Source organism: Lampetra fluviatilis, chromosome 22 (assembly GCF_964198595.1).
Source record: "Lampetra fluviatilis chromosome 22, kcLamFluv1.1, whole genome shotgun sequence".
NCBI classification, from domain to species: Eukaryota; Metazoa; Chordata; class Hyperoartia; order Petromyzontiformes; family Petromyzontidae; genus Lampetra; species Lampetra fluviatilis.
The window spans coordinates 3,868,808-3,890,720 of record NC_136296.1 but is presented as its reverse complement, the minus strand read 5'-3'; the positions used below and the strand labels follow the sequence as shown (position 1 = coordinate 3,890,720).

The 21,913-nt window shown below is 47.3% G+C and overlaps 1 protein-coding gene across 4 annotated transcripts in view; it reads right to left on the bottom strand.

Moving 5' to 3' along the window:
* The window catches only part of LOC144938460 (CUB and sushi domain-containing protein 3-like), a 683,443-nt gene that overhangs the window by 298,345 nt on the left and 363,185 nt on the right, over positions 1 to 21,913 (bottom strand). For all 4 annotated transcript variants that reach the window (XM_078866283.1, XM_078866284.1, XM_078866285.1 and 1 more), the window contains 3 exons: positions 17,279 to 17,466; positions 9,791 to 9,979; positions 3,584 to 3,700 (listed from right to left, as the gene is read on the bottom strand). In XM_078866283.1, the coding sequence (XP_078722409.1) occupies positions 3,584 to 3,700; positions 9,791 to 9,979; positions 17,279 to 17,466 (494 nt within the window). The remainder of the gene's footprint in view (positions 1 to 3,583; positions 3,701 to 9,790; positions 9,980 to 17,278; positions 17,467 to 21,913) is intronic.

Sequence of the window (21,913 nt, the reverse complement as noted above, 5' to 3'; positions counted from 1 at the left end):
CAGCAACAACTCCCCGGCTATGCGGACAATCATGGGTCGCAAACGCCGTAGTGGCATGTGCCACAACCGTACCGGCCGGGACACGGACGTTTTCTCCCCCCACATTAAGCACCTGTAAAAACGGTAATTGATCCGGCCGGACGATGGTCTGTGCCCCCACTAACGCCAACCCGGTTGTTATCGTGGCGGACGGTGACAAAAAGACCCCTACTGCTCCTAGCCGATCAGGCAGGGGGCTTCCGATACCGCAAGGGTATAAGCATCTGTGTACCAGGTGGGATGTCCACAGATGCGACGGACAGCGCCTGCACTTGTACGGCCGAAGCAGGTCGCCCCCAGGGCGACGGCAGAAACGAGATTTGACGGCCCCCCAGCAGTTCAATACAATTCTCATTGATTTTGATCAAAATGGGCATCTTAGCCAAAAAAATCGGTGCCTAACAAACAAGGAACCGCCAAAGATCTCGATATCAACACAACACCCGAGGCCGACACATCCCCAATAGATATCTTAGCATCCACCTGACCCACGATACCCATGCTACCCCCGTTCGCAGCGACGCACGACCCATAAACCGGACGCACAGCCCCCGGCGGGATGCCCAACAGATGGAAAATGACATCCGAAATAATAGTCGCAGACGCGCCGGAGTCGACCAAAATGCGTACGTCCACCCCTTGTATAGACCCCGGTACAGTGGACGAGCCCGTAGCAGCCGCGACGACTCTCCGTGCCAACTTGCGCCACTGCGTGACCGAGCGACAAGGCCCCGTCGAAGGGCATGCTTTAACCACAACGTTAGGATGGCGCAACGACGGTGATAGGTGAGGTGTAAAGCCTTGCCGAGTGTCTGGTGCGTGCCGACATGCCTGTTTCGGAGGATCTTTAGCCGACTTGTCCGGTGCCGAGGCCTCCTGCTGCGGCGGAGCCGGGAAGCGGGCCCAGCAGTCTCTGGCGTAGTGGCCCCTACGCCCGCAGCGGAAACATTCGGCCTCGTTGCGCCGAAGCGCAGGCCTTGCCCCCTGACGGCCCCGTTCTGGTAGCGCCGCGCGCGGTCTCGGCCCGCCGCGTCCCGTCCATGGAGCGGAGGCGGCCGTCAGCTGTTGAGGGCCCCGGTCATCCGGAACATAGACAGCCTGCGCAGGGTTCCACCCCAGCGCATCCCCTTCTTTGACGGGCCCCCCCGTCCACGCCGTCACTTGTTTCCAGCGACGGAGGTTGAATTGCGCATCGAGACACTTAGCAGCCGTCCGGGAAGTTAGCTTCTCATGCCCACACACAGGCATGGGGATCCCTAGATCCCGAGACAGCTCCAACATTTTCCCTAATATGAGAGGCTCGAGCAGGTCCTGTGGCGTCTCAGGATAAGCTGCCATGGCCAGCTCCAGCACCGCACCCCTGAACGCCACGGGCGACTCCTGTGGTGCTCGTTGTCGTTGAGCGAATCGCCGATGCGCATCATCTGGTGGCTCATAAGCATCGGCCATTTCTTGAAAAACACCACATAAAGTTGCCTTCTTATCGGTCATTATGGAACGGAAGAATCGGACAGATTCGTCGTCCAGGAGAGTCGGCAACACCTCCAAAACCTCCGCATCGGTCCATCTTGCTGTGCGTACCGCCGCCAAGAAGCGGCAGGCGAACGCGCTCCAGTCCCCACCGACGGAAAATTCTTTAACCGTGGTAAGGTGGCGACTCCGACTCCTCTTCCCGCCGTCTTCCAATGGTGGTGGTTGTGGTGGCAAATTCAAAATGGCGTCGGCCCGCGGCGTGGCCAAGATGGCGGTTTGGCGCCGCGGAGCGCGCAAAATGGCGGCCTCTTGCCGCGTGGGCAATGGCGGCGGCAGGACAGGCAACGTGGCGGCCCGCGGAGCACCAACTGCGTCCTCCATCGTCCCTGGCGCGACGAGATGGCATAGATGCGCCAGGACGTCCTTAAGTGCCTCCAGTTGTACCGCCATCGCTTGCCATCGTTGATCCGCGTCTGATGATGTCGACGGACCCGCCACCGCGCCAACATCCTCCACTCCCGTTCCCATGGTCGCCTCCGCCGGGCTCTCCTCCACCACCCCAACAGGAGCCGTGGTTGGAGGGAGTTCGTCGTCGTTGGACGAAGAAGCCGATGCTGGCGCCGGATTAACTTTCTTCCTCACTTGTTTCGACATGCCGTTGCACTTCCGACACCAGTGTAATAAACGACTGGACCACGATGTCTGGCTCAGTGTCCTTTATTCGGTTCGTGCTGTACACCCACACGGCTGTCTTTACTCTGTAGCTTCTCCACGGTGCTGACTCCAATGTCGGCCCGATCCACAACAGCAGCCCCGCTGCTGTTTCTCTCACACAGCCCCCCTTGGCTGTACTCGCTGCAACTCCTCTCTCTCTCCGCAGCTCTGACAGCCACGTGCTGTCTCCCTCTCTCCCTCCGCAGCTCTGACAGCCTCGTGCTGTCTCTCTCTCTCTCTCCGCAGCTCTGACAGCCTCGTGCTGTCTCTCTCTCTCTCTCCGCAGCTCCACCTGGCAGCCACACCGCTGCCTCTAACACGCAGCCCTTCTGGCTGTCTCCTCTGCAGCTGCACACCACTCCGCAGCTTCCTCTTGTCTTCGGGGTTGGCTCCCGATGGCCGTCGGTGCCCCCCCTCTTCTCACTCGCCCGCGTGGCCTCACTCTTTTCCGCTCACACCCCGACTGACTTCCCCTTCCGGTTTACCCGCTTAAGGACCCGAACCTTCCACCCACGTCACATGACTCCACCCCCCGTGACGTCACATCCGGAAGGTCGCTTACGCCCGCATTACACATACATGGGCCATCTCCTACTTTTGATCCAAATTCAGGGAAATTCCACATTATTACCATGTTGGGAGCCAGGCCATCCATATTCTGACCACTATGAACTTCTTAGAAAGATGCAACCACTTTGTTGAACCTCCAGAAAGATGATTGACAGAGTCACCCCTCGGCTGAAATGTGAACTCTCAACCTTTTGTGATCATCTTTGGGAGTCGAGTACTTGCTCAGGTCCAATTACAGCTCCATTTGTTTGACAGGTCAGAATTAATAGGCAAACACCAACGTAAGTTAAGCTTCCTGTACAAATCTCAGTTTTTATATTTGCCAGCTCAGCATTAATAGAGGGGCACCAACTTAGTTTACCTTTCCGTACAAATCTAAACTTTTGAGGTTTGTCAGACACATGAAGCAAGTGAAGGGTTAACTAGATAAGCAAGTGCTGTTCGCGAGCACCTATGAAGGCTGGAACGGTACACGAGGGGGTGGGTAGCCAGCACCACAGTGCCGATGTTTCCACATCACACCAGGTACTCATTTAAGGCCGAGTCGACCTAGGGGAGGCCCTGGATCAGTTCAGATAATCGTCACTGCTGCTGGTCGTGAGCGGGAATCAAACTCGGGCGGGCGGGGTTCGTAGAGCAAAGACAGTCCCCGCGTTTAGTTTGTTCACCTTCCCCTGCACCTTCGATTAGCACGATTGGCAAGATACGTAGCGAAAGAAGTTAAACACACATACATACATGCAAGTGATCTACCCACAGTACTGCCCAGTGGGGTGAAGTGCGTTACCTTTCCCATGAGACACCTCCACCGTCCATGTGCAGTTGAGAGAATTTTGGTAGAAGTCAGGAAACCTTGGGGACAAAATGGTTCCCTTTGATGCCTGGATGTAGCCACCACACAGCGCTGAAATTAAACAAACAAAATCAACAGGGTATCACAAACAGCAATATGACATTTAAGCATGGTAGTATATCAGAACTTAAGATCAAGGAATAAATGACACTGATACTGCTAAACCATATATATTATGGTGCTTTTTTTCTGGAAGATTTTTTTGCAGTTTTTTCCTGGATTTTTCTGTTTGCGCATAGTCACTTTAAGATTTCGATTTAAAGTTTTCGTGACTGCAGGGATTCATCTTCTTGGTTCTTTCAGTAAAGTCACGTAGAAGGGAAATAATTAAATAATAAAAATAAAACATTATAAAATAAAAATTCTCACGACGTTTCGGCAGGTGAAGAAACACAGCTGTCGGAAAGACAGCGTCCCACTTTAAGATGTTTTCTTGTTCATGTTTTTTTTCGTTGCGGTTGCAACCGATTCAAGAGCCGAATGGCTCACAGGGCTGTACCAAGCAAATTAAACTGAAAAAAAAAATGAAACCACCCCATCACGACTTTAAATGTTATCACGTGTTTCTTTTCACGTATGTTGTTTATAATCTGTTGTTGTAACTTGCTGACCTGCCCCGACTGAAGATCTGTGAAACAGAGCTTCGAAGCTCATCAGATTTCTCCAGGATAAATAAAGATTGTGATTCTGTTACGTCTCACAGGTTATTTTCAACACAGATCTCCCTCGCAATTGGCTCTCACCTCTAAATAACTCGATGTGACGTCTGTTAAATTCCAGCATACACGTTGTTCCATATAAAGCATCAATAAACCGAAACTTTTATTTTATTTTATTTACAAAAGCAAGGTTGCTGTCCACCTATTTTAAAGACACGCGGGATTTACAGAGTGCATGGGCCAAGCTGCCATTCAGTGGAAGCTTTGCAAAAAAAATAGTTGCATTAATTTATCAAGCTATTTGTGCTGTGAGAACGCTGCCCGGGATGTTTGACACTTTGTGCTCAGAATAGACTGGCTACTGAGTCACGAATGTGGAAGAAATACCCGTGAGTTCAGGTTCCCCAACAGAGATGAGCACAGTCTCAATGTTTGCCGGTGCATTGAGGCAATTTAAACTAAAACTACACAATGTTTTATTTCACCAGGTAAGGCACACTGAGCTATGTAGCTATTTTTCAGAAGAGACCTGGCCACAAATTATATACCAACGAAGTGGCCTATCACGTGGAAATGTATTGCAGCCAAATACTCTAAACGGATGTTTCTGAATGTGGAGGGGAAACCCGGAGGACACAACAGGTGTCTGGGTCGAGATCGAACCCACAAACTCGTGTATACAATGCGAGGTAGTTAACATCTCGCCACCGGGATTGGTGAGATGCCTCACAATCAGGGCAAATTTACTGAGCTGAAATATTAATGACTAACCAGCACCAAAGCCAGCCTTTATTTTTTGGGAAACGCAACTGAGTATATCATGGTTCTTAATGAGTTTGTTTGATCTTTAACAATATACACATTACATTCATTTCCAAATGTTCCCACAGAACACTATTTTTTGTGCAGATTAATTCACTGTGTGTACAATTAAACTATCTGCAAACATTGCAAGGCATTCCTCTGTGTCCAATTATGCTCGAGTGAAATTTAAAAAAAGATGCTACAAGGAATTATTTAAAGTGTTTGTGAATGGTCTGGTGATACGTTCTCTGTGATTTATGAAGCCTTGCTATATGGCCCATTCAGGGGAATTACCCAGAAAAAATATATTTGTTTAATTCCTCACTGACTTTTCCCGACCAAACAACCTGTTGCAACAAATTAACAACTATGTGTGTACACATATAATATTAATACATCGGTGGTGCAATACATTATGGGTAACAACAAGTAGAGATTGTTTTCATTGAATGTTTACATTTATTTAAAAAAAAACTGTGGGGAAACATTACTAGTGTACTGAGTTGCAGGGAGACGACGACGGAGTTGAGGCACACTCTTTTTATTAACTCAGGGACAGACACAATAGTTGAAGGGGTAACGGCCCCTTCACCCGTACTAGCTGGGCAACCACCCCTAGTACTAAGTCCCCTGTCCTGTTCCCAGTCCTCCTCTAATAGGCTACGGGAGGCTGTCTGATCTGGCCCTGGTAAGCACAGATCCCGGCACCCAGCTAAGCCGGCCTTGCCCTTACAAGAGCAGAGGTCCTGAAGCTCTTGGGCCACGCCGCTGGCTTACCCAGCTCGGCCCTGACAAGGGCAGCGAGACAGGGGAGTCCCAGGGCCTTAGTCTGCCGGTCTTCAGACTTCACTGGTCAGCTTCTTGTTCAACTGGCCCCGAGCTCTCTGGCTCCCCGCCTTTTATAGGAATCCCCTCGGAGGGGCGGGGTTATGGGGGATCACAGAGCCCCTATGGCCCCCCAGTGGTTAACGGATGCGGACGTTGGTGTAGACACCCGTGTGTGTGGGTGCAGACACCCCTGTGTTTCCCGTCCGCCTTTTCTCCCGTAATAACCCCCACACTAGTAATAACGTTGAATATGTTGACTATTTTGACAAACGATGTGTAAAATCCGGTCAAGTGGTACTGTGGCAGAACACATAACTTAGGGTCAGTCACCAAGTATATCTGTGCAGGGGAAGAAATGTCTCTAATCATCATCATCATTGGAATAAAGACCTCATTAGAGACCCAAACATCACACATCCGTGGCTCTGACATTCCCCCCTCGACGACACCGGTGGTGTAACCATCAACCGCATAGAAACATCAACAGGCCGATGCACCATATCTCCTTCGTGAATGGAGAATTAAAGACACGAGCCAGAGCAGTGTGACTGTGGCATGCAACCCGAAACTACGGGGCTGTAGCGTAAACCCACCGTAGTTAGCACCCCTTCAACTGACGAGTATGGTCGAATGCCCCCAAGATCCGCGCGTTGTGGTTAGGTCCTTAAGGCAACCGTGGATTGACAGAGGATTGTAGTGAATCTTAAATAAGTGGTTTTTTTTTTGTGTGAAGTCAACTTATGGGGCGTTCTACGTTCGACAAAGACTAAAGACCAAGCGGGTAAGAAAATCAGTCCTAGAAAATTGTATACCCCAAAGTGTTTTCTGTCCTTGGGAATCGTTTAGATAAATAAGCTGTGGTGGATAAAAACCGCAGTGACATAGTTTGTATTTAACGTACAAGGAAAGGTTGGATTTTATTACTCCAAAAAAATTGAGCCCTTACGAAAATCATTCATGAAGGCGATCATTATTCAAAACCTAGACTCTATTAGTTTAAGTTATGGCTCTGATGTGCTTCACACAAGACTATGTTTTATCATCATTTCCATCTGTCATGAATACAATCTACTCAGATTGTGCCTATAGATTTTGCTGGATAATATCTCTCTGTATACTTGTGCATGCGTTCATGTATGTACACATTTCTCATATGCATGCATGTATGTGTGCATTAATTTATGTGAGAATACATGTGTTTTTGTGCGTGTGCATGTATGTGCAGAGGCGGTAGTATCGTTCACTGCGCTTCGAACTCGGTGACCCGAGATCAATTCCCGCCCACGGCCAATACCAGTGACGATTATCTGAACTGGTCCCTGGCCTCCTCTTGGTCAATTTAGCCTCAAATGAGTACCTGGTGCGGTGTGTAAACATCACCACTGGGGAAACAAAGGCGACTGGGCATGGTGCTGGCCACACCACTCCCCCCCCCCTTCGTGTGCTGTGCGGCCTTCATAGGCCCTCGCTATGAAGGCTATACGGAGAATCTTTATCTTTTGGCGATTATGTATGAAAACACTGTAGATTTCATTGCCAATTATTACTGCCGTGCAAAAAAGACTAAACCAGCCATTAATGTCACATAGTCTCACTAATGGATGGGAGAGCAGATTCTGGAGTCATCGTTGTCTGGCTAAAGTGGTAAAATTGCTCAATGCTCAAAGCTGATGAAAGTGGACACGCATTTGTCACTTAAAATGTGTAATTTGTTTTTTTTTACTTACGAGAGGCATTCATCTATGAGCAAAAGAAGCACACGTTAAATATAATGACCACGATCATACGAGTGATTGAAAATAATAATACACTTTGAAGCGCATTCATATTACAATCATTCTAAACAATTCACAGCCGTTTCATTTATACACCGATGTAACCATATTGTACCACAGTTGTTATCTTACAAGAACTCCCTCGCTTTATTAGCAATGCGATAACTTTTTGAAGCACCAGCATTGATTTATTTGAGGGTTTCATGTCCACAAGGGCCTGTGGAATAACACACCCACTTACGGATACCCTGAGGATGCATATGAAAGTCGGTTTACCCGCACGCTCACGCAAGCAATGGGAAATGCTCATTGACATGGGTGGCTCGAACCCATTGGCGGAAATTCCACATTGCCCATGCAGGGGTCAGTGTCTCCATGACAAAACCACTCCTGGCGTCTCACGCACATGAACGTGTTAATTTTTTGGTGCCATTCTTTGACACAGAGTGGCAATGGAAATATTATGGCCACCACGATGATATTATTTGAAATGGGCGCCACGGTGGCGGGATGTTAACTACTTCGGCTTGTATACAGGAGGTCGTGGATTCGACCCCTACCCTGACACCTGTGCATTTGGAATTTTGACGTCTCTCCCCGTGGTCCCTTGGATTTTTCACCGGGTCTTCCGATTTTTACGTCCACATTTAGAAACATGCATTTAGAGCAGGAAAAAGAGCTATATAGCTCAGAGGGCCTTACTTGGTTGAATGAAAATAGTAGTTTAGTTTATTATTTTATTAACATAATCATAAGACGGTAAGCATGATGTTCGACGGACCATGGTCAATCCACCTCTGGATGAAAGCCTCCCCCAAGAGTAGCCCACGCTGCCATCATCTCTCACAATCCCACGATGCTGAAATCCACCCTTGCACCAGCACGCAAACTGATTCCATCGCTCCATCTCCTCTGTGGACGTCCTATTGGATGCGTCCCAGCCCTTGGTGGTCACTCCATTAGTATTCTTTACCACCGTCCATCGTTCCTTCGAGCGACGTGTCCGACACAAGCCCGAGGCACTACCCTGAAGAGGTCGGATGATGCCAATGACCTGCGCATGCTTAAACATCCGCGTGTTCCTTTTCTTGGCTATCAACGTGATTCCAAGCACACATCTTTCCATGCCTCATTGCGAACGTTTAAGTTGTTGTCCGATATTTTTTTTATCGTTCAGAATAATATTATTTCGGTACATGAAAGCAAATAAATGCATGACAGAGAGACATCTTTGAACATCCGCATCATGCAAACGCAACAAGCGTTACATTGATTCATAATTCGTTCCTTTTGGGTTTTATCGTGTCAGTATAATGTGAAAAAATAAAGTAAAAACCCAAAGCAGGAGGTTCGTTCACGTTAGAGCCGAGCTTTAGTTAACACCTGATGATGATGGCTATAATCTCCAGCGAAACGTTGTACATAAACATATTAAGATCTTGGGTGCCTTTCAACATCCTGGTTTGCTGCTGATACACCAAATCAATTTGCATGTTTCCCCACGTGACAACTTGATTCGACTGGCTGCCGGGTGGCGAAGCGTTATCGTTAAGAAATTGACATTCGTACGTACACGACGATCGAACCCAAAACACGGAACGAATGACGAATCGCAACATTGGCGGCGAAAGCCAACCTATGTGTCAGGTTTGGATTGTTGGTCAGCCTTAACTCCAAGACATCCATTGCTTTACACCAACAACATCTGCTTAATGTGGTATTTGTTTTCCTAGACCTTATTCGATTGGACCACTTTATTTTTGTGAGTGCATGTTTATGCTTTTTTTGGTTTTGACGTGGTGTTTCGGGTGATAACTATTTTCGGATTCGCTTCTGCGGCCGTCTGGAACGCTCTTCTGATATTAGGAAGCCACTGGAGCTATGAACTTTTAAATCGAGAGTGACATTTAATTTCTCTTAAACTGCTTTTTGTGTTTAGTTTGTTGACTCCCGCCCCCACCCGTGCCTCTGATTAGCATGGTTAACGACGTACGGTGGGAAAGAAGTGTCAACATACACACAAAGACCCCTTCGCATGGCTTTCTCCCCCCCCCCCCCCCGCTGGCTCTGCTCACCTTCGCAGAGCGGCAACGGGTGGGTCCACTGGTTGTTCTCCTCGCAGGTGAGGGGCTCCCCCTGGCTCAGCGTGTAGCCCGGCTCACACTCGATCTCCACCGAGGCCCCCACCGAGAAGTTGTCGCCATGACGCGAGCCGCTCACGGGAACTCCGGGGTCCGGGCACGAGTGGGAGTCCCAGGTCACACCTGCGATAGAGGACAAAGATTCCGCCCCCCACATATGTAGACTTAACAGACTGTTGGGGCGATTTGCTGTTAGGCGAGTGGCGCCTATGAAGGCCGGTACAGCACGAGGTGGGTCGGCCGGCACAACAACAACAACAACAGCCACCACTACCGCTCACCACTAAGTGGCGGTCACATCACCACAGCACTTGTGCCACCAGGCTTCGGTGCACGTTGCGGCCACGGGAAGTGTGGAAGGCTTACTGGCAGGTCATGGGAAATACGCAGGTGTTATTAGTTGAGTGGCCAGCACAGTCACTCACTCACACATGCACCTGGGTGCACATAGACACGCCCCACTACGGTTTACTTCTCCAAATGCAACTGCAAACACCACAGGCTTAACAGACTGTTGGGGCGACTGTTGTTAGTGAGCACCTATGAAGTGTGGCACGGCACACGAGGGGGTGGATGGCCAGCACTATGCCCGACTGCCTTTGTCTCCCCAGTGTCGATGTTTATACACCACACCAGGTCCTCATTTGAGGCTGAGTCGACCTAGGGGAGGCCCAGGACCGGTTCAGATATTCCCCATTGGTGTTGTTGGCCGTGAGCAGGAATCGAACCCGCGTCGGCGGGTTCGTAGAGCTGTGTGCTGACCGCTAAGCTACCACTGCCACAACCACTCACCCACGCATGCAACTGCTGTTGCAAAATTATATACAGCCCAAAAGTGGTGCATGGCCAGTTATGGACAATCCACATTCTTATAGCAGGGACTGGTCTAGGATAAGGACAACAATTGTTAACTTCCCGCCAAGATTTGATCATGTTGATGATCCCAGAAGAATGATGATTATAATTATGCTCATAATATTCTGTTTCTGCGACTTATGATAGATGATTACTCCTGAAGCCGATTGCTGTTGTTGGTGTTGATCATAATAACGATACGCTTGATGTGGATGCTGCTGTTGTTGTTGATCATGATAATGATAGGGTTGATGTGGATACTGCTGTTGTTGCTATTGCTGCTGCTGCTGATTATTGATGATGCCGGATGTTTTATGTCGATTATAAGGATCCTGCTCATGAACAAATGGCAAAACACAATATCACGCAGTAAGATTCTTATCTAGTCTGGACAGGATGTCAATGTGTTATTTATGCAATGGACAAATGACGATAACATTTTACATCAGCTCGTGTAGTTGTACACTTAGGACAGCCACCTCGAATACCGTTCATCCGGTCAGTGGTGGCTATCCATGTGGCCTGCAATCCAGCACTGTCGAAGCGATTCGCGTACATTTGTTGTGCTTTTTTCAAACTCAATACATATTTGAATAGGGTCAGATTGGAATACGGAACCTCGGCTGAAATTTGTATTGCATTGGAATTGGCTCGAACCCCATCGAATGTAGCACGCGAGTTGCAGACATCACATTCGGCCTCGAGACAAGAGCCGTTGTATCCTCCCTCTTTTTTTTTTACAAAAATGCTTTTGAAAAGATGAATAATAGCGAGAACGTACTTAGATTAGATAGCTATCGGATTCCCCTGCCAAAAGGAGCCTTGCAATGTACGCACAACGGCACGGCCTCTGTGCCCCGTGGCAATGCACTTTGGCGAGCAGCATTAAAAACCCGAGCGTTTTTTTTATTTATTGGCACCAAGTCACCTGCCACCAGATGCCCGAAAATGACGAGATCATTTGCACGTGATGCAAATGAACACGTGCGAGTGTTTTTAATGAGTATGCTTTGCACGTGTAGATTTAAAAATATATATATATTAAGAGGCATTCACTGCGTCCCTCTCAATAAGGAATCGTCGAACCGTTAAAAGCAACGACCAAAAAGAGGCATTCACTCACGCGATCGGTGCAGCATGCACGGTATACCATAGAGATAAACGGTAGTGCAGCACAACGTTGGGGTGGTGAGCATGCCGCACTCCGACGCTGGCTCCCTGTCTTCAATTTTGTGGCCATGGCTAAAATCGATGGTGAGCAATATCTCATCCGGCTCTGTGGTCCTTCTCCTTCGCCTAATCGGCACTGGCCAATTGTAGTGAAGTGTGGTCAAACAATGCCCATTGGGTGGGCCTTCATCCAGCAGTTATTTAAAGGGATGTGAATTTTTACAGTGGTACCCCGGAGATCGAACTTAATTCGTTCCAGAAGGCCATTCGAACACTGATACGTTCGAACACCGAATTAATTTTCCCCATAAAAATTAATGTAAATGACATTAATTAGACTCCAGATACAAGCAATTTCTCATTATAAAGCATTTTTACACGAAGTTTACAGTGATTACATGCATAAAATCATACAAAAAAACAAGAAACGCAATAAATAAATGGAATAAATGAATAAATATATGGAATAAATGAAATAAATGAACATTGAACTTCACTTTACCTGTAGTAAGGAGAGTTGATGGCTTGAGTGGAAGGTGGTGAGGAGGAGGAGGTGGTAAAACCTTTGTCTGGGCAAGCGTCATGCACGCTGGCCATACGCGTCTCAGCCGTACAGGTTCTTTCAAGTCGCGATTGACCGTTCGACCTCCAAATTTTGTTCGGTTTCCGGGGCAAAAAATGTTCAGAAATATCGTTCGAACACCGGTGCATTCGATCTCCGAGGTTCTACTGTATTTGTATAAATATGTACACCACTGTTTACTATACTTGGAATTTCATATTTTTATTTAAAACAGGTGAGCAGGCACAGACAACAGTCAAATCACAATTGGGGGTCACCTCGCACATCATCCTTGCCGGGTCAATAAAATATTACCACGTTATTGTCTCCTGTGAATAAAATGGCTTGTCATACCATCTAAAGCTCATTTGAACAACTATGCACTTTGAATGGACTCATTTTCGTTGTTATTTTTGAAGTCAGGCTTTTCAAACGAAAAAATAAAAAATGTTACGGGTTAAAAAACATAATGAAGAATTTAAGTGGCATTCCAAATACATTTTTTTTTCAGATTTTGTCTCTCGAATGCTTAAGCCATCCATTTTTTTGGTCTGGATGCTCCATTATCCGGAGGTGTTATTAACTCGAGCAATGTGTTTTTTGGGATGGGAAAATGTGAGTTAAAATTAAAAGAAAAATATATGCGATTCTGCTAATTGAGTAAAAAACACGAGGGACTGAAATATATTTCCTTTTAACTCTTCAAGCTAAGAAAACACATTCATTTTCAAACGCACATTTGAATTCAGTTGAAGGTCTAAAATCACCATTGGAACCTCATTTGCCAGTAAAAAATTTGATAATTGTTTTTTTACCCTTCTATCTGGCAACAAAACTGACACCTTTTTTTTTACAAGGAGTAATGTTTGCATAGACCACAATACCTGCAGTCATAATGCAACTTCAAGGACAGTGCATACATTATCAGAGTTATGTTTTTGTTTGCATTATGACTGCAGGTATTGTGGTCTATGCAAACATGACTCCTTGTAAAAAAAGGTGTCAGTTTCGTTGCCAGATAGAAGGGTAAAAAAACAATTATCGGTCTAAAATCAATCAACTATTAAGATGAGGAGGTGTTTATAAGCTGCTCAGACATCAGAGGAACTGAAACATGGGTTCGAATCCAGATAACCAAGTGTGATTCGACCTGATTCACAAGTGTCGCTCAGTACAAGTCATGGTTTCAGCCCTGACTGTAAGCATAACAACAACAACAGCAAGCGCCATTCACCACTAAGTGGTGATGACGTTGCGATGGTGCTTGTGCCACACTAGGTGCATTTTGAGGCCACGTGAAGTGTCGAAGGCCCACTGGCCAAAGGTATTGTGTTGAACGTCTTTTGCACCATATGTAGCTAACCGTGCTAATCGGATGTCACGGAACAGACCCAGGTGCTATGGGTTGGCTGACTAACATGACTGGCAGATGCACCAACTCTGCTCCTCACTGTGACAACTGTCTTCATTTTAGCCAACCGGCACTCCACTCGCTGTTGTGAGCATCGCTCCTATGCTCTCCGTTGTTGTTTGAGGGTGACTGTCTCCAACTCCCGCAGCAACTTCCTCCACAGAGGCCAATCTTGACACTGCTGCTACCAGTCATTGGCAAGTCCAATCTTTCTAAAGATCTATGAGTTCCTCCCACAATTCAGCCTGGTTAAACCCAGAATGGATCTTAGACAGGCGAGCCTGAATGTTGCAAACCGGCGCAACTGTTCCTTTATATAGTGCTCCACGTCTCACAAGCATAGAGATCGGGGGGCATAACTGTGGCCGAGAAGATCCAGAGCTATGTATGGTCGTCTGGGTCATATCGTAGCGGGCTGACCGCTACACTACCACTCCTCTGTCTTTATTAGAAACAAAACAAAGATGCAGATCCCCCCATATAGCCTGAACAGACTGTTGGGGCAATTGTTGTTAGCAATAGCCTATGAAGGCCGGCATGGCACACGCGGGAGTGGGTGGCCAGCACCACGCTAGGCCGTCTTTGTCTGCCAAGTGGCGATGTTTAACACAGCGCCAAGTACTCATTTGAGGCTGAGTCGACCTAGGGGAAGCCCATGACTGGTTCAGATAATCGTCACTGGTGTTGGCCGCGAGCAGGAATTGAACTCAGGTCGCCGGTTTCGTAGTGCAGCGCTAACCGCTACACTATCGCTCCCAACATACATATATATACACACGCACGCGCACAAACATTCCATTTGCTTTCGAGGTTAATTTGGCTGAATACCAGCTGTGAGCATTTTCAAAAGGGCCACTTAAAGCATTTTTCATAAGTTCTGTGAGAAAAAAAAATATATAAAAACTGAATAAATTCTCTGACACGCAATGTGCAACGCTGTGCACGATTTCCCATAATGAACGCTTCATCTCATAACAGTATGCCTGCAGCGCATAATTGGAATGCATTCAGATGAAAAAAAGACCAATAAATATATAATCTTAAATCACTTAGTCCTGTAACCTGTTGACGGCGTTTATTTTCGTTGCTTCGACTGAGAATATATTTTCAATATTTGACGATTATCTATGCAAGCAGAAGCTCCTGCGGCCATGACGAAAATTAGTGGATTTGATCAGGGACGTGCGGTCAGGGGAGGCAGGGGAGGCAGAGCCTCACCTATCATACACCAATGAAAATAATAAAATATTTAGATTTTTCCACTGATATGTGTTCTAAATGGCATTTCTATATGATTCCAATAATTTTTATAGTCAAAATATGTCACCAATGTAATGATTACATTGGTGACATGTAATGATTACATTGGTGACATACAGAGAGATAGTAACAGGCACACGTTTATTGCCCGCGCTCCATCCAGTTTCTGAGGGGTTGCGCAATCAGAGGGGAGGCTGAGCTCGCAGCTGCCTCCTCGCCTCTCGTCTCTCCCTGCAATTGCAGCGATTTTGACTATAAAAATTATTGGAATTATACATTAATGACATTTATATCACGGATCCGTGGGAAAATATTAATATTTTTCTTATTTTATAATTTTTTTATTTTTCGTAACAGATATTTTTATTGGAGTATGACAGGTGGCGAGGCTCTGCCTCCCCTGCCTCCCCTGACCGCACGTCCATGGATTTGATGTACTCTGGATGATTATCAGATTAATCCTTTAGGATTGTATTATGAAATACATCCGAGTGGTATTGATTTAACTACAACGATATCAGTCCATATATTTGTTCATAAGTAGCAGCTAAGCTCTGAATATTTAATGAGCAGCATGTGACTTAAATGTAACAGTGTTGCAAGACATAACGTGTGTTAAAAACCGCTCAAACAAGGAATAATTAACATGTTAATGGAAATAAGTTGCGCGTAAAATAATTTCCATTTACATTAATTCTCATTTGCATTATTTCAGGCTTTTTGCTTCTTCATAGATATCACGCTGAGTCTCGCCGCTGCAATCCACCAATGTAACAATTGACATCTCCCACTTCAGATCCTTCCATACGGTCATTCTATTATACTGGTAGGAACCTCCTGGTTACACCAGCCCACAGGAGATTATTGTGTCTGTCCGTCCGTCGTGCAGGAAGGCGCTGGGTGGGGAGGGAGGGGTTGGGTGGGGAGGGGAGGGAGGGGCTGGGTGGGTGGGGAGGGAGGGGCTGGGTGGGGAGGGTGGGGCTGAGTGGGGGGTGGGGAGGGGCTGGTCACTCCGTGGTGCCCTTATAAAACTCAACGTTTAACCTACTCACGCCGGCTTGTGCCCGCCCTCACAATCGGGCATATTTGCGGAATATACCACGCCGCCGTTGACCCTGGCCATTGACCGAGCAACCCAACGTTCCTACCAGTTCCCTCCGCAGGAATGTGTTCATTGTGAGCAATTTATGCCTATATTGTACACCACGTCGTAGGCTAGCTTAACTGTGAGGCCTTGCAACTATTGCCATGGTACCAAGCAGCTGCACCTCCCCAAACAAAAAAAAATTCACTGCCACGAATAGCATTTAACAAAAAAAACTTACGTTTAAAATTCCACACAACAATGAGTGCCTGGCTGCGTGGGTTCAGAGGTCATTGTGCTGGGCAGGCACTGCTGAGATCCTAAGTTCGTATCCATGGAGCCACCCACGATTAAACTGCATTCTCTTAAGTTCAACACGTATTATGGCTTCTCAAATCTAATTCATATTTATATAGCACCTTCGCTCACGGCGCTGGGCATAGCTTACAATATGGTGACCTAATGGAATGATGCAGATGGCACAGAACATACACACAGGGATTGAGAAATTAGTGACAGCGACAGAGGGGTTCCTTAGGGATCACGGAAGGGGTAGGCGAGGGATTGGAAGGAGTGGAGGGGTGAGGGAAGAGGAAGAGAATAGCTGAAGGAGAAGACGTGAGGCTTTAAGACAGGAAAGGAAAGGAGGTGAAGGAGTGGGACTGCTTAATGTACAAGGGTAGTGTAGCGAATTGATTATGTCCATCGTACAACTACTATTTTTATTTTACCAGGTAAGGCCCACTGAGCCATTAGCTTATTTCTCAGAAGCAACCTGGTCACAAATTATAGTTTAACGAAGTAGTTTATCATGTGGAAATTTACAGGAGCCAAATATTCTCAACACATGTTCATAAATGTGGAGAGGAAAACCGGAAAACTCGGAGAAAAATCCACTCGACCACCGGGAGAACATGCAAACTCCAAATACACAGTATGCGTCAGGGTCGGAATCGAACCCAATGAAGTGGCTTGCCGCGTGGGAAATCTACAGCGCATCACCAACGGGCTATTTTTTTTTATTGCGAGCGACGTTTTGTGGGAGAGCGAGGTCGGTGCGAGCAACCCAGAGGGACTCACGCTCGTAGCGGAGCTGGAAGCCCACATTGGAGTGGCTGCCGTCGGTGGTGAACAGCAGGTAGAGGTAGTTGGCACTGCTGACCAAGAAGGGCGGCACCTGGGTGCCGTGGAACACGCCGAGCAGAGGCGCCACCGCCGACACGCCGTCGTGCACCGCCAGCATGTCGTAGTTGAGCTCCGTCTGGAACCTGATCCGCCATCGCCACCCCCACCACCACAGGCAACGGGGAAGACGATCGCGTTAACGGAATGAGCCAATTGTAACAAACAAACAAAACACTACCACGAGCAGTTAAGATCTCAAGAGGTTGCCGCCGCCATTGTTTGTTGATGCCATCAAACGTCACCATCACCTCCTCCCTTTGGCCAAACCCTGTAACTGTTGCACAGCTGATGCCGACCTAATCTTCATAATATGTTGTTCCAGTCTCGTTACCATTTACTGGACCTGGCTTCCAAGCCATCTCCTTGTTGTGGGGTCAGCTCCCAGACAGATCTAGGAGGATCCAAACTCCTAGGTCTGTTCTCAGTCTCACAATTACAATGCGGCTTTTAGGTATTCCCCGCGTACACAGGTGACAACCACACCCCCTTGTTCAGCTCTCATGGTGCATGGCTGCCACCATCTGGTTTCATGTCTTTTCCTTTCATTGCGAGCCTCCCCGTGCCATAATATCTGCCTCAGCAGGCTGTGCTCTTCTCCATCCTGCACACATGTCCTGCTCACCACGATATTGCCTTCGTGTTTATAAACACAATGCTCTCCCATCGTGGTCTAGTACGATTTTCAAAATTGTTAACCTCATTCTGCAATTACATTTTTTGCGTCCCCCAATACAGGTGCACTCAAAGGTGAGACAAGGACCAGTAAGCGCTGGGTACGCACTTTAATACTGGTCTTTGGTAACCTGCCCTTTTCCACCCTGTCATGTGCCATTCCAAACGTCCAGCTTTAATGATGAAGGGGCCATTTCCAGCCTTGCGGTCGACGGCACAACATCTCACCACCACTGCCTTACTTCTACCAAATCATGCACCGGTATTTTCCTATTTTTACGAAATGTCGTTTTCATCAAACACAACTACCGGGCACCGCATGGAGGAAAATCCGACCCACCACCTTGTCTTGAGCCTGCCATACGTGGCCCACAGACCCACAACAAAACGGACTAGAACTCCCCGCAATAACCTTCTCTTCTGGGCAGCAAAGTGTCGAGAGAGTGCTATTCTCAATACTCCCCATACTGGAGGCCTTTCAACAAGATTTAAGGAGGAAAACGAATGCATGCATCAATACCGGGGACGCTGCCTTGCTCGAGTTAAAGATGGATAAGGCCCACTGGAGGGACCTGGGGATCCGTCCATGCCCGTAACTTCACGTGCCGACACCAGCCACCCCATGCACGGACTGCTCGGCTGACCGTTAGCGGTGATAAATCTGCAGTCTGACTGCTCGCGTTTGGTTTTCTCCGGCACGGCTGTATAATGTCTGTGCTGCCCACAATGCGTATCCTATCATCACCGGCCGAGCCACAAACGGTGTCCACGAAGAGCACAGAGAAAACAACGGGTCACGCACTGTCCTTGGCGTCAAGTGAGGCCACATGGCTTCGCCTGATGCCAAGGACCTAACTCACTGTCAGAGGTTCTGAAGTTAAACACTGGCCTGGGCTAAACTCAGTTGAACTCATTTCTCATTGATAACAACAACAAAAATACTACTTTGTGGGAAATCAAAAACGTTCGTGCAATGGACATACTAACCCCTGACATATAATCATGAAATTTATTTTAATTTACAAGGTAAGGCCCACTGAGCGATACAGATGTGTTTCAGAAGCAATCCGGCCACAAATGATAGCTCAATGAAGTGGCTTATCACGTGTAAGTTTATATTCAGCAGCCAAATGCTCTAGACGCATGTTTTTAAATGTGGAGGAAAAAATCGGAGGACCCAGAGAAAAATCTACGCAACCACAAGGAGAACATGCAAACTCCAAAGATACAGGCTTCAGGATCGGGATTGAACTCCCCACCACCTGCATACCAGGCGAGGTAGTTAACATCGTGTCACCACTATATGACTACAGCATTTCCACAGCACTGTTCGTCCTGACAATGGAGATGATAACACAATATACATTTTAGCACGATGACAATATTAACTTTTTATCATCATCTTCAGCCATTGTCTATCTACTCCTGGACGAAGGCCTCCCCACACCGTAGCCAATCCGGTACATGAACCGGGGAGCCCAGGGACCGGTTCGGTACGTCAGTCACGACTGATGTTAGCCATGGCCAGGAACCGAACTTTTTTTGTCGGCTTCAGAGTGCTCCCTCCTCCGGTGCTGTTCGTGAGCACCTATTAAGGTCGGCGTGCCACACAAGTGGCAGAATGGACTATGCCACGAACGCCCAGCTGGCGTTATTTCCCCACTGTTGGCGTTGACCCTACGCTCCAGCAGGGAAACACTTTCAGGCCGAGTCAAGCTGAGGGATGATTCAGAGGACACAGTCACCATTTGGCGTTACCGATAATTTAGCATGGGTTGTTTTGGGGCCAGGGTAAAGTGTGCTCATCACCGCGAAAATACATGTTTAAAAAAGAGTACATCCAAATGTGTCTTCATGTACATGGCACGTAGCCACATATACACACACATACACGTGGGCATATACCTAGCATGTACATGACATGCTGCTCACATTGGGGCAGCGGTAGTGTTGTGGTGAGTGCACTGCGCAACAAACGTGGCAACTCACGTTCGATTCCTGCTTACGACCAATAACAGTGGGGAATTTCTGAACCTGACCTGAGCCTACCCGAAGTCAACTCATCCAAAGGCAGCTGGGCGAAGTGCTGGCCATCCAATTTCATTGGTGCTCGCTAACAGCACTTGCGCCAAGTCTGTTCAATTCCACATGGGGGAAACTTGTCTTTGTGTGCTGTACACATGAACATTAAATTGAATCACAACGGGTGGCACTGATGAAAATGTAGTGGATGCCGTTCCATACCGTCTCCCCTGTGCATTACAGAGAGTAGCGATAGGCAGCCGAGTGATATTTAACTTCTACTGCAAATAGCAGGTGGATCACATTCACTGGCCTGATATAAAGTGGTTCGAGTGAAATAACTTGAAGATATCGATCAGCAAGTGGCTTCAACCATCAGGTGATGCTGACATTTTCTTGCAATACTACCTAACAACGCAAATAGCCACACACTGTGCGTCCATGCAGTGAGCCACTCAGCAGTGTATATATATATGTGTATGTATGTAGGGGGAGTGGTAGTGTCGCAGTTAGCATGCTGCCCTTTGAACCCGGTAACCTCAGTTCGATTCCCGCTCACGGGCAACACGAATGATGATGATCTGAACCGGTCCTGGGCCTCCCCTAGGTACCTGGTGCAGTGTGTGAAAGATCGCCACGACCGAGACAAAGGCAGTCGGGCGGCTTGGTGGCCACCCACTCCCAGTCTTAATCGGCGCTCCCTAACGGCACTTTCCCCGGCAGTCTGTTAAGGCTATACAGGGAATCTCTGTCTTTTTCTCTGTGTATATATACAGCCATTTTGTCAATCTACTGTCGGATGATTGGCTTCCCCACACCGAGCAGGTCGCGGAAGTTATTTAACCTGCATGTTGTAGCAGGTGGGAAGCATAGACGTGGGGTGGCATAGTCCAGTAGAATTTATCTGCTGCCCATGATGTAGCCAGACGGCGTCTGATGACATCTCTCTTTTGCGTGGTGGTCACCCAACCAAGCACTATACAGGCTCAAATCTGCTGAGATTGATGGAGTCACAAGACATTAGAGCAATATATGATTATTGCAATGGCATGAGACATAGATACCGAGGCTGACATGGGAATATTACATTTCCACATTGAGCTTGTGGTGGAAACTCCGTTTTCGTACGCAGGTGACCCATCTCTTCCTGTAGGGTGGCACTCGAACCATCCCAGCCATAATGATTTGGACCCCAAAATATGGACGGGCTGGCTGGGTAGTTCCTCGGCTGTGATTTGAACTTATAGCCTTTGCGATGCTAGGTTGAGTGTTGTAGCCACATCATCAAAGCGGACTTACATTATAACATCAACATGCCCAATTTAACAGTGAAGCTCCGCTTATCTGTGTTGATGCGGTACCCTGTCATGTGTGTAAATAACTCCAGATATCCGAGGAGTTATCTGTTGATAAACAATGTAAAGACAGGGTGAATTTGCCATCACTTCCTGGTGTAGAGTAGGGACCTGTCCAGGGTTTGACCGGTATTTCTGCATTGAACTTTGTAAGGGTAATCTGCACACTTTTGATACTTAACCTTGGCTGACTGAAAAATGTGTCTGGGTTTGTTTCACTGTGCAAGAGGTGGCAACCCTATCCTGGTTGGCCTTCTTTTCTGTAAAAAACTACGGAAAATTGCATAAATGTAATGCATTGGGTGACTGTTATCTGAGCAATTGTGCAGATATTCGGAAAAATATCACGAGTTTGGATAACACTGGTCAACACACTTTTTCTGGCATAACGTATTCCAACGGTTTTAAGGTAATTTTGGGGAGCTGATTCCAAATCTGGCATCAGTTTTTGTCTATCACATCAGGTTTTTGAGACATCAAA